This window comes from Natator depressus, chromosome 5 (genome assembly GCF_965152275.1).
Source record: "Natator depressus isolate rNatDep1 chromosome 5, rNatDep2.hap1, whole genome shotgun sequence".
Taxonomy (NCBI): domain Eukaryota; kingdom Metazoa; phylum Chordata; order Testudines; family Cheloniidae; genus Natator; species Natator depressus.
The window spans coordinates 90396006-90421334 of record NC_134238.1 but is presented as its reverse complement, the minus strand read 5'-3'; the positions used below and the strand labels follow the sequence as shown (position 1 = coordinate 90421334).

Below are 25329 nucleotides of genomic sequence, written 5' to 3'. Positions count from 1 at the left end.
ACAATGAAGAGGGTGGAGCTGAGGAGCACCGAGACACACTGGAAAAACTGTTGCAAGCCTGTACCTTCAGGCTTTTAGAATTCACACACTGAAGATCCTTATATCAAGTGTAACTGCACAAGTCACCAACAGTGAACTGACTTAGTTTTAAATGCAGTTTTATTTTTGTACTGGGAATTAGATATACACAATAAATTTTTACCGTTCTCTATTTGTTGTTTTTGTTCTGATCTCCCATCCCCAATATTAAACCTGATATTCACCTAGAAAACTTCTAAATTAATTTTCTGTACTTATTTTCACCCATTTTTCATTTTTGAAATAACTATCAACACATTCCTCAGAATTTAAAAAGAAATAACCAGAAACCAAAAGGCTTATGCATATTGTATAGAAACAGACACACAATAATTTACAACTGCCTCTTTCACAAGCAGCCCTTTAAATTACCTGAATTCATTTTGATGTATTTCAGCAATTTTCTTTTCCAGCTTCTGTGACTGTTTGGGAAAAATCTTGAAGTCACTAATGTAATTGTCTGGGTGTTCATCAGGATCATAATCACCGAGCTCAGCTGGACAGGTTAAAAAACAAAACAAAGCAGCAGAATGAGTTAAATTAAAGAGTAAGTTAATGATGGAAAATAGAGATAGTGAATGAATGTGTCCTCCTGTAGATCAACCTCCATGTGTCATTCAGAAAGTTGCCAATTTTAGTAAGAGTTCAATAAACTGCATTTCCAAAGGAAAGCACGCTTGTTGCATTCATAATTAAACTAAGGCTACAAAATATCTGGAGAGATATCTAGTCTTTGAGGAATGTGCATTACCACTTTGGGAGCACAAACTCCTCCCCATCCAATAAATGAATTTCAAAGTACAGTTTGCAGGTAATTGATTATAAAGGTAATTGAAAACCATTATTTGGTGATAACATGCTCTGAAAAATATATATAGTTAAACCAAACATCTGCCCTTCATCACTCGGTAGACAAGCAATTTAATAAAACAGACCAAAACACTCTGAACTAGATTCTCCTCTCATCTATTCCAGTGTAACAACACTGAAGAAAATAAGTTTAATCCTACCCTAGTATATAAGCACAAAAGCTGTGCTCACTAACATTAGTCAATTTGCACCAGTTTATGCCAACGGTGAATTTGGTCAACTGACTTCGATGGGAGCTGTTGGGTGTTCAGCTCTTTAGAAAATCAGGCCACTTATTTAAGTGCCTAAATATGGATTTAGAAGCCTAGTATTAGGCACATATTTTTAGCCTTGTTGGCCTTTGCTATCCAGCTCTGGGCCTCAGTCTGGCTTTGGATATACTGTACATGAGGGACAATGCTCCCTAATGCAGCAAAAGCTGCATGTACGAATCTGGAAGCAGAATATACAGCCTCTTTTTCCAAACCTTTATACACTCCTGCTGATCATGCTAATAAGGTTGCCAACCCTCCCAGTTTGGCCGGGAGTCTCCCGGTATCGAGCTCTACCTCCTAGAGGCGACCGAAGCCAACCCGGGAGATTTTAGGATGCTAAAAGTCCGGCGGCACAGTGGGGCTAAGGCGGGCTCCCTACCTGCCCTGGCTCTGCACCGCTCCCAGAAGTGGCAACATGTCCGGCAGCAGCTCCTAGGAGGAGGCGTGGCCAGGGAGTCTCTGTGCGCTGCCCCCGCCCCGAGCGCTGACTCTGCAGCTCCCATTGGCCGGGAACAGGGAACCGTGGCCAATGGGAACTGTGGGGGTGGTGCTTGCAGGCAGGGGCAGCGCAAAGAGCCACCTGGGAGCCTAGGAACCGCTGCTGGACATTACACCACTTCCAGGAGCCACCGGAGGTAAGTGCCGCCCAGTCAGAGCCTGCCCCCAGAACCTCCTCCCACACCCCAACTCCATGCCCCCTACAGCCCGCACCCGCTGTGACACCCCAACCCCCTGCCCCAGGCTCAGCCCGAAGCCCCCTCCCCCACACTCCAAACCTCTTGGCCCCACTGCCCTGACCAGAGCCCGCACCGCATCCCCCTGTCCCAGCCCAGTGAAAGTGAGTGAGGTGGGGGAGAGCGAGCGACAGAGGGAGGGGGGCTGGAGTGAGCAGGTGCAGAGCCTTGGAGAAGAGGCAGGGCAGGGGCATGGCCTTGGGGAAAGGGTGGATCAAGTGTGTTTGGGTTTGTGAAATTACACCGTTGGCAACCCTTTATGCTAATCACTTAGAAATTATTGTGAAGGACATTATTAAAAACACTAAGATAAATAATAAACAAAACTGTAAATAAATTGAGGTATTTACTAGGAACAACATAAAGGATAAGAGAAAGAAATGTCACTTCTAAAAATATTACAAAGATTTTAAAAAGATTATTTCAAAAGAGAAATCAACTGAGCTCTTTTTCCTCATACACTATTTCACCACTCATTCATGTGGGCAAAAAATTGGCATTTACATCACAGTACTACCCCTCTTTCTATAAAGGCCTATCCCCTTTCAGGGGTTTGGTCACTTCTTGGCATATGCAACAGGCACTAGGGCAAATGTAATTATCAAAGTCTCCCAATCTGATGGTAGAATTTGGTGATATACTTCCAACACATTATTGCTGCCAAATTACTACAGCACAATGTATGCCTACACATTGGGTATCTGTGCACACAAATTTCCAGATAGACATCTAACTAGCAATCTGTGTGTGCAATCATAGAATTGCCTGCACCAGTATAAGGATCCAGTTACATATCCAAGTTTTGCATGTGCACCTCCAGTTTTTCCTCAAAATTTGGCCCTAAAAGTCAGGCCAGTACAGAACAGCCAGGGAGAACCTATTCCCACATTTTTAAGTTGGTGTCAGGAATCTCCAGCATCTTCAATATTTCCGGAATGTCACTGTCATACTCTGTTATCCTCATGCCCAGTCCTCAGTTAACACAGACACAAACAGGCTACATCTTATAGTGCTCATTAGCTTTTCTAAAACTGACTTAGTACAGCCTTTGATTGGCCACCAAACAGTAAAGGAAATGAGGATGGTACTCCAATCACCTAGAGACTGAGACCCCATAACCATGATAATCTACTTGTCTCCCTCTGCCCTGGGGTCCAACTATCATTCAGCTCTCCTTTGTTTCAAGGTGGAAAATGCAATCTGAACCACTGCCTCTGAATCAATTAACTTTTATCTTTTGTTTAGTTCATACGGAATTGAATATGTTTATATTCAGAAATATAAAGGTACAGAACCTCGATTTCTTTTATAGCTAGAGCTGAGTACCATACACAAAATACTGTATATTCTCATATAAAAACCTAACAGGATTAGTTTGTTTTTTTACAATGTCCTAATTTGTTGCTGGTTTCTTACACTTCTGAACCCCCTCCATTTTTGAAGCACATGTTCAAGTTTAGAGAGAGGATGGCATAAGGACAAAGGGCTCACTATTTCTTTTCACCTTATTCTGAAATACACTTCTAAACCCTTTGCTGTTTATATTGAATACCACTCTCAAGGTGCTGAAATAATTCACAATGTGCTGTGGGTTGTACTTACCTTGGACAATACAGGCACCGAGGTAGGCAGCATCAGAAAAAGAGCACAGCAAACGACCATGGAAAATGTCCCTTTTTATTTGTAGATACAAAAGATATCTGCAATATAGTTTAAAAAAAGCACTTTAGAGTAAGAGTGAGGCCCTGTTGTGAGAGCTTTTCATGTTGTATTTACTTTACCACCAAGACCATCATTGGGTCAACTATTCTGGGTCTTTCACTTGCTGCATGAAAGGCAGTGAAGGGGAATGGGAAGGAAGGTATGACCTGCAAAAAAACTAGACTACTGACAAGAAGAGAGCTGTTGATTTCCCTCTGGAAAAATATAATTGGGAAAACAAGAGTGACAGTACTTTACTGAGAGAATGACGAAGAGCACAACATAAGGTGAACCCTATTGTAAATTTAATGTCAAAAATCTATGTTAGCTCAGAGAAAGGGTGTTTGGGGGTATGTCATCCCCTTTCAGAATGTTCATCTGAGCAAACTCAAACTTCTGAAAACCAGGAAATGAAATGTAAAAATTGCCCATGTAACCTTAACTCTGCCCTTTTTCAGCAATGCCCCAATATGCCCAGTTTATTAAAAAATACCTTTATTCTGGCAACCCCACAGTTACTGAAATATACATGCTCTTCACCTCCTTTTACAAGCCATTCACTTTCACCCACAGGATTCTAACTAACACTATTTAAAGGACAAAGCAGGGGGAGGGAGATTGCCCATGCCGTGTTCACCAGAACATCTGGTAGGTCACCACCTCTTAAGTCACCAGTTAGACTCTGCAAAGTGGGCAAAACATGATGCCAATGCAGGCCACCCCAAATCAGACTGTAGTCAGCAACCCCTATATAGTCAGTTTACTCCTTGCTCTCCCGCAAACTACTGCAACCTCCTGGTCCAAGAATCACCCAGTATCCACACACTGGCAACCCCGGCAGCATACACATTTATTTTCCATCAGCGGTCAAGCTACTGTGTGCTGTCGATTCCAAATATCCACACTGTGCATCTTGGGAAACACCACATTAATCTGCCCCGAGATCAGGAAGTAGCCACTTGGGTCCACTCCCAAGGCTAGTAAAATACAGATTTTCTCAAACCACCAATCTAAGGTTTGTCTACCACCCATCCTCATGTCCCATCCCCTCCACAGCCAGAACTCCTCTCCCTGTTCCTGTCCCCACCACCTGACACAATATCAGTCTCCAGCTCCTCTCCCAATATAAGAAAAATTTTCGTTAGACCACCTGCTGATTATTCTGCTGTGTTCACAGTAAACCTCCCCATAAAATAAATATATTATAACAGACACCACTTGTAGCAAGCAACATGAATTATTAGATCTTCATTCACAGGGTTACAAAAGTTCCAAATAGAAACATCAGTGATGGGGTATTCACAAGGGGAAACGGCGTTGGCACGTTCCCTCAAACTATCCAGGTAACCAAAAAGCAGCTGCCTAAAAACCTTTTTTTTTTTTAAATTGGTGCAAGCACAATTACAATCCTTCCACACTACACATCTACCCACGTGAACATGTTCTTAAATACTGATCTCAGTGTTGATCCCCCAGGGATTTAGTGAGTTCCAAGCACTACCTTGGATAACGCTTGACAGATTGAGACCATTTTGACCCATATCACATCAATAGTTTGATCTGTAGCTCCGCACAAAAAATCCCCACCTAGAAACTTTTTGAAAAATAATTTTTTTTCCAGGGCTTACATCTCCACAACCCCTACCTCAAACAATTCCAAGTTTGGCTTACTAACCTTATCCTCCAACCTCCTGAGGCACACCAAATTTCAAAGGAATCTAACAAAGCATCTATATTTTAGAGGACTTGGAAAAGTTGACTGTGACGGGTTAGACTACCCTTCTGGGATGCCACCTGATGTACTGGGATTTCACTGAGCCTGCCTGCTCCATTAGCCTGGGCTCCCTCTCCCTGTTTTGCTGAATTATGCTATCCGGCCTCTGGCAGCACACATACACACAGGTAGGAACACAACAGCCGTGGAATCACAGAGTCTGCAAAACAGTTCTCTCTGAGAAGACTCAGCTAGGAAATCACCCAGCACTCAAGTACAGCTCCCCTCTGGAAAGTACCCCCAAAATAATATTGTTTTGTGCTGTAGAGAAATCTATACAATGTAAGCTCATAAATTTGCCCCGTACCTCAATGTGGAGGAAGATACACACAAGTTCTTGCCCCCCCCCCAGTTAGTAATTGCACAAACTGGGTTTAATAATAAACAAAAACGTTTATTAACTATAAAAGGCAGATTTTAAGTGATTATAAGGGATAGCAAACAGAACAAAGCAGATTATACCAAGCAAATAAAACAAAACATGCATACTAAGCTTAAGATTTTAAAGAGACTGGCTTCAACAAGTAATTTCTCATACTTAATGTTGTTTTGGGCAGGATGCAGAATTTCTGTAGCTTAGAGTTCCAGTTATTTCTCTTTACAGACTAGACTCCTCTGTCTCAGTCTGGATTCAGCCCTTACCTTTCTCACTGCTCAGCTCCTTTGTCTCTTCAGGTACTTTCAGCAGTCTTTCTTCTTGGGCAGGAAGGCAATGGAGAAGAGTCCTGATTGCCTAACTTCCCAGCCTTAAATAAGATTTACAGAAGTGGGAATCTTTTGTTTCCCAGACTTGACTTCCCCCTCCTTTCAGTGGTTAATTACTAGAAGTCCAAGGTGGTGTTTAGTACCAGGTGACAGGACCACCTGACCTAGTAGTGTCACAGCTACATCCCAGGACACCTCTCAGGAAGGAGAGAGATTAGTATCTTTAAAGTCTTATTGTTTCTTCCTAATGGCCCATCAAAGCCAATGGCCTGTTGTTTGGTGGGTGTCTCCCAAATACACCCCCAGTTATAATTGTTACATAGTCAATATTCCTAACTTTAGATACAGAAATGATACATGCATACAAATTGGATAATCTCATTCAGTAAATCATAACCTTTCCGATGATACCTTACAAGACTCATCTTACATAAAATATACCTTAGGCCATATTCATATTATAACCATATTTCTATGAAGAACATGAGGTGTAATCTGACATTGACCTTTAAACAGAAGTTTAACAGCACCACCTTAACAGCACCACTACACTATACACTGGTTAGAATACTCACTTGTTATCTGAAATGCCATAGTAAATTGTTAGTTTGTGTGGACCAACCCACTCATTTAAACACTGGCTGCACTATGGAATCTCTCTCTCATAATACTACAGATAATAGAAACAATATCCACGACGAACGCACTGGCTCCTGCTGAAATTCTCTCCTTTAGCTCTATAGAATCTGAGACAAGCTTCCAAACAAAGCTGAGAGGCCTTGGGGCAGAAGTGGGCACTGGGGCACAGGACACCTGGCTGGGAGAGTCCCACCCCACCAGAGCTGCTCACATTAGAACAGAACTGATGAAAAGGCAACAGTCACCTTCTGTTGGCTACACTACAGAGCAGCATTGAACACCAGAAGCAAGAAGAGAGGCATTTCTTTAGAGATATTTCTCTAAGGGACAGCTGCCCAGGAACTCAAGTACAGTACCACCAACAGCAACAGATCATCTTGGAGCTCAGGTGCCAGCGCTGAGCTCCCTTGTGAGCCAGCTGGCTCCTTGCAGCTCCACCATGCAGCTTCCTAACCCCTTGTGGGAAAACAAGCCATTTGAGCACAGCCGCAGGAAGGAAATCAGCCGGGAGGGATTTTTGGAAGGTCTGTGTACTACTGGAATCCTTCAAGACTTGCATTCACCATGCTCGGTCCACTCTCATCTTCACCTGCATGGACAGCTTATGGAAATGAACCTCCTGGGCCCCTAAGGCAGCATTGTCAACAGACATCCTGGCCGGGGTCTCGGTTTACATGTCTAGGTTATCTGGCTATGTATTTACCGCATACATCCTGTGCCAAGCAATCTTGCCTGTAAATCTGTAATGAACTCCAGAATGGAGCATGACTCAAAAGCGTTAAGTCTTCCACCAGTGTGCCTCCTCCTTCCCCCAGAACAGACTATTGCTAAATATTAAATCAATAGAACATTATATCCCTCTTCAAGCAAGTAAAAAGGTCACTTTTCAGGAATTGCCTTTAGTGTCTTACAGTGTTGGATGTTTCCGTAGGAATCTTGTCCCTGAGAGGCTTCATTTACTCTCACACTGCTCTCTACTATTTATTTTTTTCTGTCTGACTAATGTAATCTTTGTCCAGTCACAGTTCACTAATCCATTTTAAACTTGACATTATTGGATCACAGGTGGTCCCCATGAGGAAAAAATGTGCTCCACCTTAGTAAACTGAAGGCCTTGGTGATACGAAAAATCCTTAATCTGCAATGATAATGTGCTAAAAGAGGTTGCGGTAGCACTGCATCGGGGCAAACCAGCAGTCTCAAAGCTTGTTTTAATCATCCTCTCCAGTATTTAAATCAGTCTGCACAGCCCTGGGAAAAACCAAAACTCTGGGAACAAACTTGAGAAAGCATGTTCACTGTCTAGTGAGTAACAAAACAAATCCTATGAAAAGGCAGCTCATGGGTTCATCACAGCACTTCCTAGCCAATTCTGAGGCAAACAGGTCTGCTCTAACACTGCAGGTTGATGGTTTCCGAGTCTGAAGGTGGGGTAAAGTGAGATAATATTAACCAGCAAATGGTGAACAGAACTGAGGAGAAGCGACATTAATCATTTAGTCCTGGCCTGCACTAGGCATACTTCTGATTGAGAACAAAAGGTACACACACTTTCAGAATACAGCACAGGAACAGAGATCATTAAAACAACCATCTTCTCTTGTAGTATCAACTGCAGTTGACACACTGACAACAGTTGACCCCATTAAATTACATTACTGCACACGATGGTCAATAATATGTGCTATACACAGAAATCATCCCAAACTGCAAATTCCTTAGCCAACCACTTACACCTAATGGCGTCCTGTAGCATTTCTCAGGCAAATAACAAAGAAATGGTAGAAGTGTTATGTTTAAGAAAGTTAATATACACCGGATTATTTGGTATTGACTTAGAATTGTATTAATGGAACCAACTGTTATTAAAATAGGAATGTTTTTGCTAATTACATCACTTTTAATGCAAATGGGAAGAGGGAAAAGGCTTGCACTGTAAAGGAAAGAAAAACACAGTATATTCTGCCTTTACTGCTCCATTATGGGGTGCAAAACGCTGACTGTCTAGGCTCTTCCATGTTGTTAGGCACCCTCATCCAGAAAAACAACCCCAAACACATACATGTACATTTATTAGCACCCAAAAATAGACCTACAAATGAGTGAGAACTATTTTGCCACATCAGTGACAACATTCTGCACCTAGTGGATAAGATATTACTGTGCCACTTTAGGTCAGCAGCAGCATTTCTAGGGCAGCTGGAAAGCTAACCTAATTTTTCATATGCATTCCTGTAGATCTACATACAGGGAAAGGGAGTGGACGAGTGCAGTATTTCTAAGCAAACAGTCTGGGCAATTTTAATCTCATGAATAGCACTGTCTTTATTCTACTTGTTTGCCTACAACAAATTAAAACAAAAACAAGCCTGTGCTCTCTACTCTCCCAAAATAAAATCCAGACAGTTTTAAAATCATAGGTCTTAAGTGTGGAAGACTGTGATCAGTAACTCCAATGAACTCTGTATTCAAAGATTTCCTGTTAGAAAATTATAGCTGTATAGCCAGCATTAATCAACAACTCTGGTCTCTAGTCCTATTTAAGGTTCGGGGGGCAATCTTCAGAGCATCCGTGACAGCAAATGTCTGATTTTCTGTTAACATTACCAAAAACAAATAATGAATGAACTATACAATAAAACAGAACCCTTATTTTAATGAATTAATTGGGTATTGAGGAGTTCATAAAATTGAACATTTCAAAATTACAATAGGTATGGTGCATAAATTGCACTATGGCGCACTTCATCGCTTTCTTCTTGTGCTTTAAACCGCTGCAATTGCGATGCATTGAAGGCACTGGAATACGAAGAGATGTCAACTTGTTCTTATCGCTGTTATGACGCGGGTATTTTTTTCCATGTTAGGAAAAAATGGTTCATATGACAGGCTGCTCATAAGACTGGTGTTCATAAAAATCAAGGTTCTACTGTACCCCCATTTTATTACTATAACCCTAGTTGCAATAAAAAATACTAATATTAATTAAAATCTTTTCTGGCTCCAAATTAAGTCATTACCATGACTCCTATAAACAAAAGATGTTGGAGCAGTGTGGGGCTTTTTGTCTGCCTGTTGCTTTTTTGTTGATTTGTTTGGTTGGTTTGGTTTTTTACTTTTTCTGTAGTAAGACAATGTTGTTAATTTAGTTTATAATGATCATAAAAGAAAACAGAGCAAATATTTGAAAACTTCTGAAAGGGCAAAAGTTGTACATAAAGACCAAATAAGTATCTCTAATAACTAGTGTGTGTCTATTTCTTTCTGTTTCATTTAAGTCTTGCGAGTTGTTGGCCCTAACATGGGCTGCTTTAAAATATAACTTTTATTGAAGCACCTAATGAGTAAAAGCTTTTGTCAAGCCACTTTACAGAATGTACACTGCCTCAGATGCAAAAATAATTACTGGATGGGGTGTGCAGAATATAAGATCACAAGAACATACAACAATTGATATTTATCAAATCTAGCATTTGCATCTCAAGATCTGCACAGTATTTTTCCTGATGTATACATTACAGATACTGAGGTAACAAGAAGCAACATCTAAGGTCAGTAGCACAGTCGACTGTTTCTCTCTACTAACAGATTTCCCCTAATCTCAGTCTCTCCAAACATCTCTCTCTATGCATATAAAGTACAGTGTGTTACAGTTCCCATGAGCAGATAGCTTTTAGATTCCTCTTAAAAATTTGAAGTTTTGATATCTTGGGAGCCAGTTTGTAAATTGCCCCTCCTTTATGCTTTCTATCTGAATGATGAGTAAGTACATTATTTTGTCTGATACAGAATTGGTAAAAAAATTGTCAACATTTTGTAAGACGGTTGAAAAATAGCAAAACCAATTTTTTGAAATTTTGAAAAACCATCTTTGCAAAAAAATTTCTAAAAATTTCCACCAGTTTTATTTTCATATCACATCTTCCCTTTTCTTCTCATCTGCTTACAAAACCAGACCAATTTCTTCTTCTTTTGGAACTTCAACAAAAAAAACAACACATTAGTATTAGGATTTTTTTTTTTTAAATCTAAAAGTAGTTAATTTCCTCCCTCCCCCAGTCCTGGGTATACATAACCTGAACTCATTATAGAACGTCATAATTTTGCAGATCTCTAAATCTCCCCCTGTTGTAGGAGAGAGACTAATTAATCTAAATGTTTGCTTTTTAATGCAGAGAAGCGTTTCTTTTAATTGAAGCGAACAACAAATACCATGCTCTATCATTAATTTTGGAATGAATGATCATTTGTACTAAATTTCATTAAACTTTCAGGAACTTTCACAAATAAACCAGCAGTCGTCACAATACTCTCAGTTACCACGATTACTCATAAAAATATTCATAAGGGGTCCAGCCTACACAGAGACTTGAAGGAATAGGGCCCCGTCTGCCCCTCAGCTCCCTCATGGCATCCTTGGACCTTGGTCTGGGGGGCTCAGAAGCATTGTTTGCCCACTATTCCTCACCTACCCCAAAGCAAGTGAGGTGGGTGTAGATAGAACCTTGGCTCTGGCCCACCCCCCCACACTCCCCCCAAAGCACCAGCCAACATAGCTGAGCTACTATGGGGTGGAGGGTTACTACCCTTCGGAGCAAGGGGGAGCAGGTCAGGAATCATACCTGAGAGCTATGATTCTCTTTGTGTTGGACTTTGAACGACAGAGTCCTTACACCGAGTCGATCACATCCGTGCACTCTAGCCATTCGTGTGCTATTTGATTAGCTCTACTTTTAACTATTTATATCAGCAGCAGCATTTTAAATTCTCAGCAGGCAATTCTATTTGTTCCCCCTCCCCCTTAGACTTAGAGGAATTTTCTTATTTTATTCCAACTTTTGAAGTGCTCTCTTAGTAATTTAGAAGCCCTCTTTTGTCTTCACTGAGGTTCTACTCAACCTCACAAATTTGCTGGATTTGTTTGACTGCAAGATCCCATTCTTGAAATCAGGATTGGTTCACAGATTCAAGAATTACAAGGTCAGAAGGGATCACTGTGATCATCTAGTCTGACCTCTTGTACACCACAGGCCATAGAACACCCCCAAAATAATTCGAGCATTTCTAAAGAAAAACATCCAATCTTGATTTAAAAATGGTCACTGATGGAGAATCCACCACACACTTGGTAAATTGTTCCAGTGGCTAATTACACTCTTAAAAAATTACATCTTATTGCCAGCCTAAATTTGTCTAGCTTCATTTTCAGCCATTGGATCATGTTATACCTTTCCCTGCTAAATTGAAGAGCCTATTATTAAACATTTGTTCCCCAGATAGGTACTTATAGAAGGTCATCAAGTCACCCCTTAACCTTCTCTTTGTTAAACTGCATAGCAAAATGCTCAAAGAGCTCAATCTATAAGACATTTCTAATCTTTCAGTCATTCTAGTGGCTGTTCTCTGAACCCTCTACAATTCATCAACATCCGTCTTGAACTGTGAATGCCAGAACTGGACACAGGATTCCAGAAGCAGTCGCAGCAGTGCCAAATACAGAGGTAAAATAATCTTCATACTCCTACTTGGGATTCCTTTGTTTATGCATAAGCCCTTTTGGTCACAGTGTTGCACTGGGAGCTCATGTTCAAATGATTATCCACTGCAACCCCTACATCTTTCTTAGAGCTTGTCTACACTACCAAGTTTTGTTGACAAAACTAATGTTGACACCCGAAAGTCGACAAAACAAAAATCGCTAAAGGGTGTTCACACTTGCTCCCTCGGTGGACAGATCATGTCCACATTGGGGACACCATCATCGAGAGGGTGAGCAATGCTCTGTGGGTATGTATCCCACTGTGCAGTGTTGTGGGAAGGAAGAGCTGATCTCTGCGCATCTTGGGATTCTCTCCGAGTTCTCCCACAGCCCCCTCAGCTGCCGAGAGCAGCATCATGAGTAGCTCTGTGAGCACTAGGTGCTGAGAAACGGCAAAGCAGCACAGCAGTCTGTCCCCCTCCCGCTATGGCTGTGTTCTTCGGGCAGAACAGGAGCATTCCAATGATTTGCTCTTTGTTTGTTCCCCAAAGGGAGCAGCACACAGATACTTCCCAGCGCTTTGAAAGGGGAGGGGCGCATGCCTGCAGGGCAGCAGAGATCAAAACACTGAGCAGAGCAATCAGGGCAGGCATTGTGGGATACTGGCAGGAGCCAGTTCTGTCGACAAAACAATCAGCAGTGTCTACGCTGGCTCTTTGTCGACAAAGGGAGGGGAAAAGAAAAGTATCTCATAGGGGTGGAAGTTTTTTGTTGCCAAAACAGGATGTTTTTCGTGACAAAAATCCCATTGTAGTGTGTCCGCTCTTGCTGTTTTGTCACCAAAAGGCAGTTTTTGGTGACAAAACTTGGTAGTGTAGACAAGGCCTCAGAGTCACTAATTCCCGGGATGGAGTCTTCCATCTTGTAAGTAGGGCCTACAGTCTTTGTTCCTAGATGTACACATTTACATTTGCATCCGATGAAGTGAGCTGTAGCTCACGAAAGCTCATGCTCAAATAAACTGGTTAGTCTCTAAGGTGCCACAAGTACTCCTTTTCTTTTTGCTTTTTACATTTACATTTAGTTGTATTAAAACTCACAGTGCTTGCTTGCACGCAGTTTATCAAGCGAACCTGCCCTCTGTAGTGACCTGCCCTCTTCATTATTTACCACTCCTAGGTTGTGTGTCATCAAACTTTAACAGGGATGATTTCATGTTTTCTTCCAGGTCATTAATAAAAATGTTAAATAGCATAGGATCCAAACCACACCCATTTGATGATGATTCTCTATTTACAATTACATTTTAGATCTACCAATTAGCCAGCTTTTAATCCAATATATAATGTTAATTTTACATCTTTCTAGTTATTTTTAATCAAAATGCTATGCAGTCCCAAGTTCAATGCCTTCCATAAGTTTAAGTATATTACATCAGCACTATTACCTTTATCAAGCAAACTTCTAGTCTCATCAAAAAAAGTTATCAAATTACTTTGACATGATCTATTTTCCATAAACCCATATTGATCATCATTAATTATATTACCCTCCCATAATTCTTTATTAATCAAGCCCCATATCAGTTGCTCCATTTTCTCGACGTCAGACTGATAGGCCTATAACATCCTGTTTACCCTTTTTAAATGTTGAAACAACATTAGCTTGCTTCTAGTCTACTGAACTTCCCTGGTATTCCACGACTTATTGAAAAAATCAACATTAATTGTCAGTGAGCTCCTCAGCCAGCTCTTTCAAAACTCTTGGGTGCAAGTTATCCAGACCTGCTGATTCAAAAAATGGATGTGCAACTTTAGTATCTGCTGTTTTGTATCTTCCTGAGGAATCAGTGGAATGGAAAGTGTGTTATCATATGATACAACCACATCATCTTGTTGCTTTTAACTACCTAACACAGGGGTACGCAAACTTTTTGGCCTGAGGGCCACATCTGGGTATAGAAATTGTAGGCGGGCCATGAATGCTCAGAAAATTGGGTTTGGTATGGGAGAGGGTGAGGGCTCTGGCTGGGGGTGCACCTCCAGAGTGGGGCCAGAAATGAGGAGTTCAGGATGCAGGAGGGGACTCCAGGCTGGGGGGGGGAGGGGTAAGGGCTCTGGTGTGAGGCTGAGGATGAGGAGTTTGGGTGTAGGAGAGTACTCCGGGATGGGACTGAGGGCTTCAGAGGGCGGGGGGGGGGCAGGGCTGGGGCAGGGGGTTGAGGCACGGGGAGAGGCTCAGGGATGGAGGCTCCAGGCGGTGCTTACCTCAAGCAGCTCCCAGAAGCAGCGGCATGCTCCCTTCTCTGGCTCCTATGTGAAGGCATGGCCAGACAGCTCTACTGCACGCTGTCCTGTCCGCAGGCGCCGTCCCTTCAGCTCCCATTGGTCATGGTTCCTGGCCAATGGGAGCTGCAGGGGCAGCGTTTGGGGCAGGGGCAGCATGTGGAGCCCCCAGGCTTCCCCTACACGTAGGAGCAGGAGGGGAGACATGCCACTGCTTCCAGGAGCCGCGCAGAGCAGCCCCCTACCCTGCACCCCAGCTGGAGTGCTGGAGCGGGGCAAGCCCCAGACCCCACTCCCCAGTGGCAGCTCAAGGGCTGGATTAAAACGGCTGGCGGGCCGGATCCAGCCCACAGGCCGTAGTTTGCCCACCTCTGACCTAGTACAATAGGGCCCTAAACCGGCTGAGGCCTTTGGGAACTAACTCATCATAAATGTTAGATAATAATACCACCACCATAGGAATAGAATCATAGAATCATAAGAATATCAGGGTTGGAAGGGACCTCAGGAGGTCGTCTAGTCTAACCCCCTGCTCAAAGCAGGGCCAATCCCCAATTAAATCATCCCAGCCAGGGCTTTGTCAAGCCTGACCTTAAAAACTTTTAAGGAAGGAGATTCTACCACCTCCCTAGGTAACGCATTCCAGTGTTTCACCACCCTCCTAGTGAAAAAGTTTTTCCTAATATCCAACCTAAACCTCCCCCACTGCAACTTGAGACCATTACTCCTTGTCCTGTCCTCTTCTACCACTGAGAATAGTCTAGAACCATCCTCTCTGGAACCACCTCTCAGGTAGCTGAAAGCAACTATCAAATCCCCCCTCATTATTCTCTTCTGCAGACTAAACAATCCCAGTTCCCTCAGCCTCTCCTCATAAGTCATGTGTTCCAGACCCCTAATCATTTTTGTTGCCCTTCGCTGGACTCTCTCCAATATATCCACATCCTTCTTGTAGTGTGGGGCCCAAAACTGGACACAGTACTCCAGATGAGGCCTCACCAATGTCGAATAGAGGGGAACGATCACGTCCCTCGATCTGCTCGCTATGCCCCTACTTATACATCCCAAAATGCCATTGGCCTTCTTGGCAACAAGGGCACACTGCTGACTCATATCCAGCTTCTCGTCCACTGTCACCCCTAGGTCCTTTTCTGCAGAACTGCTGCCTAGCCATTCGGTCCCTAGTCTGTAGCTGTGCATTGGGTTCTTCCGTCCTAAGTGCAGGACCCTGCACTTATCCTTATTGAACCTCATCAGATTTCTTTTGGCCCAATCCTCCAATTTGTCTAGGGCCCTCTGTATCCTATCCCTGCCCTCCAGCGTATCTACCTCTCCTCCCAGTTTAGTATCATCCGCAAATTTGCTGAGAGTGCAATCCACACCATCCTCCAGATCATTTATGAAGATATTGAACAAAACCGGCCCCAGGACCGACCCCTGAGGCACTCCACTTGACACCGGCTGCCAACTAGACATGGAGCCATTGATCACTACCCGTTGAGCCCAACAATCTAGCCAACTTTCTACCCACCTTATAGTGCATTCATCCAGCCCATACTTCTTTAACTTGCTGACAAGAATACTGTGGGAGACCGTGTCAAAAGCTTTGCTAAAGTCAAGAAACAATACATCCACTGCTTTCCCTTCATCCACAGAACCAGTAATCTCATCATAGAAGGCGATTAGATTAGTCAGGCATGACCTACCCTTGGTGAATCCATGCTGACTGTTCCTGATCACTTTCCTCTCATGTAAGTGCTTCAGGATTGATTCTTTGAGGACCTGCTCCATGATTTTTCCGGGGACTGAGGTGAGGCTGACTGGCCTGTAGTTCCCAGGATCCTCCTTCTTCCCTTTTTTAAAGATTGGCACTACATTAGCCTTTTTCCAGTCATCTGGGACTTCCCCCGTTCGCCACGAGTTTTCAAAGATAATGGCCAATGGCTCTGCAATCACAGCCGCCAATTCCTTTAGCACTCTCAGATGCAACTCGTCCGGCCCCATGGACTTGTGTACGTCCAGCTTTTCTAAATAGTCCCTAACCACCTCTTTCTCCACAGAGGGCTGGCCATCTACTCCCCATGTTGTGATGCCCAGCGCAGCAGTCTGGGAGCTGTCCTTGTTAGTGAAGACAGAGGCAAAAAAAACATTTCAATTAAGGGCAAAACTCACCTATATGATCACATCTTTAATGCATATACTGCAGCTATTTGGCACACAGAGCCCCCACTGAGATCAGTAGATGCCCATGCGCAGAATATGTAAGAGACTATCTTCATTGTGGTTGCAGATCACAAAGAGGATTTTAATCTCAACAACCATTTTCTTCTATTTTATGTCCAACTAAGCAAATAAAATAATTTTCTAGTAAACCTTGTGCTGTTTTACACTTAATGGATTTTTGTAATTTAGTCTGCAAAATAATTCATCTGCTTCTTTAGACTACAGATCACATCTCCCTGTAAAATTTCAAGTAATCTTGTCACAAATATCATACCTGATCCTACAAGTGGCTCCCCATGGGTGGACCCCACATGAAGTTCACCACAGGACTGGGTTCTACATTCACAAAATTGCAGGGAAAAATACAGCTGACCACTTCAACCTTCTTTTATATAGGTTCTTCGTCCACGCTGTCAACCTCCCAGGGGCAATTTGGGTTTATTGTCCAGAGCGCATGGAATAGTGCATGGGAGTATACATTTCTAAATCAGCCATGAAGTGGAAAGGGGAGCATGAAAAGCAGTGAAAATGCTACAGTCCTCTGCAGATGTCCTGAGGCCCACGGGATCTCCCATATACACATATATCAAGATGTGTGAGTATTTGGAGGATCATACCCCCTGCTCACTCTGCAAGCAGCAAAACACCCCTTATCCCCCACAGAAATCTCAAAAGTTGGAACAGAGTTTCTGGCTCTTATCCAAACTTTTCCTGCTACAGAGATGATTTGGCTCTCAATTTTTCATTGAAAATATGGAAGGTCAGGGAAAAATGGCTGAATATCCAGCAACTACTATTTATATTGGCCAAGATATTTCAACCTGAGTGCCTAAAATTAGGCTCTTAAATCCAAATTTGTGTACCAAATCAACTGGCCTTATTTTTCAAAAGTACTAAAGACTAATCACCAAATACTGACCTGCTGAGTACGCCGCATGTTTGAAAATCAGACCACTAAATGTTAGCCCTTATATGATATTCACAAAATTAAATGCTAATCTGACCATAAATAATGTTTTTATTTTATCTACTTTGCTTGCACAGAAATATTTTATAGTGCTTTTTTTTTACAACAACCAAATGATTCAAAATCTGTTTCTAAAACATGATTTAGAAAATAACACGAGGGTTTGCTGAAAGAATCCACCTTTAACATTGGTGTGTTTTATTTCCCCTGTAGGGATATTGGTTTCAGCTGCAGATAATCACGGATTATGGCTGATTCAATATTATCTTTTAGACCTTAAAGGGACTTCGGATGCTCTAATTTTAACAACACAATTATAGACAAGACACACTTCTAGTCTTTTAATAGGACTATGTAGGGATTAAGAGTTAGGAGTGCATGAGGCCCTTGGGTTTGAATTAATGGCACAAAAATAAGTAACACTTTTTTTTTTTAACCAAAGAAAAGTGAAATGAACTGACATTTTTAAAAAAATAAAAGTTTGTGCCAAAGTAGATCTGAGAAACCTACAGATCTATTTGTCTTGCTCCTGTCACGGACCCATTCTTCCCATGCACAATCCTACATACTTCCATAGAGCAAGCTGATACACAGCCCATCTATAGGACAAACAGGGGTTTTGGAGACCCTCTCTAAGGCTTCTCTACAGGCTGCTCTGAGCCCCTTGCTTTTTCTCTCCACACAATACAGTTACAGCAGTTTAAGCAACCCTAAATTTCAAACTAAATAAATAAAATAAATCACCACTAGTACAGCTAATTAAAGTGGATGTTACTCTCCCCAGAGCAAACTAGATTAGATGTTTATGTAACATGCTGGCTAAGTGCATTGTTTCCCTTTCTAGTGTCTGGTCTATCAAGAGATTAAAAGCCTACTTATACTAATAACAAGCAGTTGCACCGTTAGCTCCAGTGGTAAATATGCTTTGGAGCAGAAGATACTGAATTCTATCCCTGCTGATGACCGTGGTGATGGGGTTGTTACACTTGTATCTCTCTGCACATACACACCCACGCTGCTAACCCTGTCAAGTCTGTGATGCTTATGTGACACAGGTTTGTGGAGGATTAGTCAGTTGAAATGTGACAAAATAAGGCAAGATGGTTTCAAAAAGAAACTTGGAAGAACACTGAAAATATGTATGCTTTCAAGCTCTCTATCACAGTCCTGCAGAGTCTGTGCCCCGAAATCTGGCTGCAAGAAGGGGGTTGAGTCAATGAAAAGAGAAACTAAACTGTGTTTGTACAGGGACAAACAAGCAGATGAAAAACACAGGATGTTGACTACTTAATTACTGTAGGTTAAAAATTAGTAGTTACTGTTGTGGTCTGGGATGTTCAATAAAGTCAGACACTTTTTACAAGCAGAGTTCATTACTCTATTAGAGACAGGCTGCTGCCAACATCAGACCTCCAGATATCTTGTATTTCCTGTATCAGGCTATGTCATGCAGAGAGACACACACACACACACACAACGGACATAGTATCTGAGGCCAAAATCACACAGACTACAGACACTCCTAGTGAAATTATAATGCCTGCTCTACAAATACCAGCTCCTTTCCCCACAGTTCCTCCCCATGGCTGCTTCATCAGGTGAGGGGGTGGGGGAGGGGGTACGGCTCACAGGTCCCCTTCCCTCTATTGCTCCCTGATCAGCTGAAAGAACTAAGAACTCCTGAATTAATCTGTAAGAGTAGAGTGCTAGTTTGTGCATTATGGGTAAGGCTGCAAGTTTGTCACAGAGGTCATGGATTCCATGACTTCTGCAGCAGCTGGTGCACCTGGCTCAGGGGCAGCTTGGGCAGCCCCTGCACCAGGCGCACCGACTGCTGCTGGGGCAGTCTCGGGCCACCGTGCCCACCCCCCAGCAGCATAGTTTGGGCATGGGAGGGGGCAGGGGCACAGGACGGGGTGAGACAGGCTCTGGGCGGCACTTACCTGGGGTGCTCCCCAGAAGCAGCAACATCCCCCTTGCTCAGCTGCTAGGTGGAGGTGTGGCCAGGCAGCTCTGCGGGCTGCCTCCGCCCAGAGCTCTGGCTTCGCAGCTCCCATTGGCCGGGAACCGCGGGCAGTAGTAAGGTAGTGTTGCATTTCCTGATTTTCAGACATTAAAGTTCGTATTTCCTTACCTCTACCTTTCCTGGTTTTCAGAGGTCTGAGTGTAGCTGAACTAAATGTTCTGGAAGGGCATCAGGCATCACTGGGCAATCTTAACTTTGCCTTAAGAAGTTTTCATGCAGTTAATTACAGTGTGTTTATCCTTCAGTCTATATAGGCACCAGGTTCTCTCAGGCCTCTGTTTAAAATTTGATTTCTCTGTTATCTAGTCTAATCCTAAGAGAACATAAAATAACCTAATAATAAGAATTAAATGGAAAAAAATCAATATTTTGTTTGTTTTAGTTTGGTTTTGGCTGCAGCTGTTAGCCCTTAGGTCACTTTCTACATTGATTTGCTCTAACACAAGCATTACTTGGCTAAAACCAAAAAGATCCCATGATATCTTTCACAAGTCAACAGCTGAAGTGGAATGCCACATGAAAAGTTTCCAACTGAATCCTTCTGCTTCTAGTTTGCTCTGTTTCAAAACCTAATGCCAAAGGTGTGTTAGGCTGCTGAATCCTGAAGCTACCTGGTCCCACAGTACAAAAAAACAACAGATTAGCTAAAGGAGTCTAGTGGAGTCTACTGGAATTGCCATTAAGGAGCAGGGGCTGACCTTAAATAATCTAGCATCCAGATCTGTCAACTTCTAAAAGGGCAAATCTGTAATATGTTGGGTCTGACGACCCAGCTACCCCTTCCCACCGCTGTGCTAATTTATTGGTCCCTGAGCACTGTGGTTTTCAACAAGGGGTACGTGTACCCCTGAGGGTACACAGAGGTCTTCCGGGGGGTACATCAACTCATCTAGATATTTGTCTAGTTTTACAACAGGCTACATAAAAAGAACTCGCAAAGTCAGCAGAAACTAAAAATTTCATACTACTTGTTTACATTGCTCTATATACTACTATACACTGAAACGTAAGTATAATATTTATATTCCCTTTGATTTATTTTAGAATTATATGGTAAAAATGAGGAAGTAAGCAACTCTTCAGTAATAGCATGATGTTTTATATTTTTATGTCTGATTTTGTAAGCAAGTAATTTTTAAGTGAGGTGAAACTTGGGGTATACAAGACAAATCAGACTCCTGAAAGGGGTACAATATGGAAAGGTTGAGAGCCACTGCATTAGCAATTTGAAACACTTTACACAATTAAAGCTACCTGCAGCTTCACAGTTAAATTTACACACAGGTCCTTTATCATTTCAACATGTGTAGCCACCGTTTAAACGGACATCTAACAAGAGACCCGTTAGCTTCACTGTTGGTGGCACCCACCAGGCCTTTTAACTCCTACTTAAATTCTACACCCGTTACCACTTCTCTCATTTTTTTCAATAAGCAAAAAAAAGTCAGCAATCTGATACGACTTTTTTAAACACTGGCATTGAAAAGCAAGGGAAATGAGACCACCTCTTGTGAAAGATCTTCCCCTTTCCATCTATCTATATATCCATCTCTCTTTGATGATTATATTCCATTAAAAGTTATTTCTATAAAGCTCTGTAAAGACTACAATGTACAGTAGTTCATATTGTATATTTAGAGAGGGTCAGCATATGTCAGATTTAGCCTTGTGTATCAAACAATGCAAGAGATGTGATACAATAAATACCACTCTATATACAGCATAGGGAGTACAAAGCTAAGTACGGTCAAAGAGAAATGCTCAGAGAACTATAGCTAGGATTCGTAATTTGTGCACTACAGCAGTGGTGGATTAGCCACTGGGCCAATGGGGCCTGTGCCCAGGGGTCCCGGCCAATTGGAGCTCCCCCGCATCCCAACCCGCCCAGCACTCCTGCCGGGGAGTGGGGTCAGGGCATGGGGGTTTGCTGCACTCCTGCAGGGAAGCCCCTGCACCCTGACCCCGCCCCCCCAGCAGGCGGGGCAGGGCAAGACTCCGCTCCTCAGCAGGAGCACTGGGGGACTGCAGGCAGAAGGGGTGAGGAAGGGCCCCCACTTGCTCTGGCCCAGGGCCCCACAAACCCCTAATCCGCCTCTGCACTATGGGACCTCACCCATTTTTTCCTTGTCATATAGCTGTAATCTGTGCCTATAAACCGACTTGCTTTTGGGCCTAGCGATTAGAACAGGAGATTAGGAGAAAAGAGACCAGATTTTATTCCTGAGTCTTCCACTGACTTCATGTATGGCCTTGGGCAAGCTACTTCACCTTGCTGTGTCTCCGTTTCCATATTTAAGCAAGATACACTTATCTTGCTTGAATATGCGTGAGAATAACTTCAGTGAAGTGCTTTGATCTTTGCAGACTCCAGGTGCAATCAGGAGTGCAGCATACTATCATGCTGACTCCACCACTTTTCAGGAGAGAGGTACACTCCTGTGGAGCACAACTGGTGCAGAGGTCAAGGTCCCAGAATGTCCTTAATTTTTTTTCCCAGTGAAGTATCTGAAAACATCCACGGCAGGAGATGTAACTCGTCAGCAAGGAAAGGTACAATGTGTGTGTGGAGGTGTCCTACTGAAAAAGGAAGCCAGGGCCAAGAGGAAATAACTGTTTGCACACTGCTAAATACTGACACCTTTTATATCTTTTTAAATCCATGGTCATTTTGATAGAAGAAAATGAATTAACTTAATTTAGTTTATAGAGGGGGTTTTACCTCCCATTTGTAATCCCACACACTGCCTCCTGTTTTAGCTGCTGCAGCAAACTCTCAGAGCCTGTGTGATTATACAATTACATTTTCCTGTTTTTAGAAATGTTTCCTATTCCCTGTCTCTACGTGAAAGACCCATACAAGCAACAAAAAAACCTGCCAAAATGACAATATAGGGGAATGAGTGAAACGGACTATACATAAAATGCTGTCAAATGAAAAAGTTAAAATGAAAAAGAAATTAATCTTCCTATAGTATTGCTTCTTAGCTTTTTGGCTAAAATTAGAGTATGTTGCCTTTAGCGTCTTTCAATTTATAGTTATATTAATTTATACTTATAAAAACAGTAGTTAAAAAAAATTTGGACAGCAACGTGATTTTAAAATGACAACTTTTTTTAAATTAACCAGAATCCCTCCCAAAAAGCCTACAGCTATGCTATTTTGCTTCTCTAGGCCCTGTACAGTGCATAGTTCCTAAAAGAAAGCAACATAAAAACAAGAGAAGGCTTTGATCAATTCAAAAGTTTTATAAATAGCAAAATACATAGAGTAGCATTACTTATATACCATAGCTGTTTTATACCTATAATACACGTTAAAAGAATGCATTCTGTGTAATAATTTATATGGATGACATAAGAATGGCCATACTGGGTCAGACCAAAGGTCTCAAGCCAGTATCCTGTCCTCTGACAGTGGCCAAAGGCCGGTGCCCCAAGGGGAATGAACAGACAGGTTTTCATCAAGTGATCCATGCCCTGTCACCCAATCCCAGCTTCTGGCAAACACAGGCTAGGGACACCATTCCTGCCCATTCTGGCTAATAGCCACTGATGTACTTATCTTCCATGAATCTATCTAGCTCCCTCTTGAACCCCGTTATAGTATTGGCCTTCACAACACCCTCTGGCAAGGAGTTCCAGAGGTTGACAGTATGTTGCGTGAAAAAATACTTTCTTGTGTTTGTTTTAAACATACTACCCATTATTTTTATTTGGTGCCCCCTTGTTCTTGTATTATGAGAAGTAGTAAATAACACTTCCTTATTTACTTTCTCTATACCACTCATGATACCATCGTATCCCCCCTTACTCATCTCTTTTCCAAGCTGAAAAGTCCCAGTCTTATTACTCTCTCCTCATACGGAAGCCATTCTATACCCCTAATCAATTTTGTTGCCCTTTTCTGAACCTTTTCCAATTCCAATATATCTTTTTTGAGGTGGGGCAACCACATCGGCACGCAGTATTCAAGGTGTGGATGTACCATGGATTTATATAGAGGCAATATGATATTTTCTGTCTTATTATCGATCCCTTTCTTGATGATTCCCAACATTCTGTTCGCTTTTTTGACTGCCGCTGCACATTGAGGGGATGATTTCAGAGAACTATCCACAATGACTTTGCACTTATACAAAAACTTTCATTATATGGCCTCAAAATATTTTACAAAGATTAATTAAAGAAGCCTTGCAGCAAGTTTGTTGCATGGCCCATGGTTAAACCAAGTTTACACAGAGACACACAAAGAGATTTGTCCAAGGAAAGATACTAATGATTATCCCAAATATCCTAACTCACAGGCCTGTTCCCTATCCAGTAAACCACTTAGTTCTAATATTTATCAAAGGAAAATAAATGTAATATGAACACCATTCTATGTCGGTTGTATAAATACATACATATCCAGAAAAACAGCATTTAGCAGAATGCAAGCTCCATCTTTCAGTACAATATTCAGTAGTAATGGGACCATCCTGACGCATCAAGATAGTCACTTGTATAAGAATCTGCAGGATTGGGGAGAATGCTATTGAAGTGCTTTGAGAATTTCCACAACATAGGACTTATTTCATTGCACTCCCAGCTGTGAGGCATACATGCACTCCTGAAAAACAAAACTGGTGCAGAGGTCAAGAGGGCCACTACCAGACTCAATTTTTTTCCAGTACATTTTTTGAAAATATCCATGGCAACAGAACACATGTGTTAAACAAGTGAGGGCTACTTTAAATAAATAAATAAAATAAACGATAGATAGCAAGCCTTATCCCCCATCCATCGAACATGACTGTTCTGCTGCCACGGGCATCTTCAAACAATTTATTGGAAAAAATTCAGCCCTCGACCTCCATACCTGCTGTGCTCTGCAGGAGTGCATGCATGCTTCACAACTGAAAGTATAATCAGCTGAGTAATAATAATAAAAGTATGCAGCAATTCTATAGCACCTTCCTAAGGAAGGTCTCCAAGTTCTTTACAAAAACAATGTACCTAGTCCTGCAAACATGTGCACATGTCAGTAAATTCAGTGGGACTACTCATGTTTATATTTGAAGCATCAGGGTCATTACTGAATTAAGCTTTTCTACCACAATGGTATTATCCTCCTTATTTTCAGATGAGGAATCTGAGGCAAACTTACCCAAGGCCATACTGCTAGTCAGCGGCAGAGCCCACAATAAATCCTAATTCCAAGTCCCCTATTCTAACCACTGCCTCAATCTATGGTGCATTCCGTTGGAACCCACACTCTGTCACCGCTCGTTTATGTTAATCAGTTAAGCTCCCAAAGAGTGCTTGGAAAAGTGAAAGATAAATATATGTTAAATAAATGCTAGCAACAGCTCAAATGTTTAGCACAGCATATGTGACTTTACATTTTGCTGTGAACCAAGGGAGACCAATCCTGTAACTAAATGTATGATTTCTTGACTTGGTAAAGATTTACATTAAATGCACAGACAGAAAAAATACCTGGTGAGCTCTTCTTTAATCTTCAAGGGTTCATGTGGGTAGAATTTCACTCTAAAGCACATGGTATATGGTGGATGAGCTGAAACATTATTAAAAAAAAAAAAAAAGCATAAGAA

At 42.1% G+C, this 25329-nt stretch overlaps 1 protein-coding gene across 3 annotated transcripts in view; it reads right to left on the bottom strand.

Moving 5' to 3' along the window:
* Positions 1 to 25329, bottom strand: part of FRMD3 (FERM domain containing 3) — a 220029-nt gene that overhangs the window by 72134 nt on the left and 122566 nt on the right. For 2 of the 3 annotated variants that reach the window (XM_074953197.1, XM_074953196.1), the window contains exons 4-6: positions 25214 to 25292; positions 3539 to 3636; positions 451 to 574 (exon numbers count right to left, since the gene is read on the bottom strand). In XM_074953197.1, the coding sequence (XP_074809298.1) occupies positions 451 to 574; positions 3539 to 3636; positions 25214 to 25292 (301 nt within the window). The remainder of the gene's footprint in view (positions 1 to 450; positions 575 to 3538; positions 3637 to 25213; positions 25293 to 25329) is intronic. The other variant, XM_074953198.1, reaches the window with a different exon arrangement.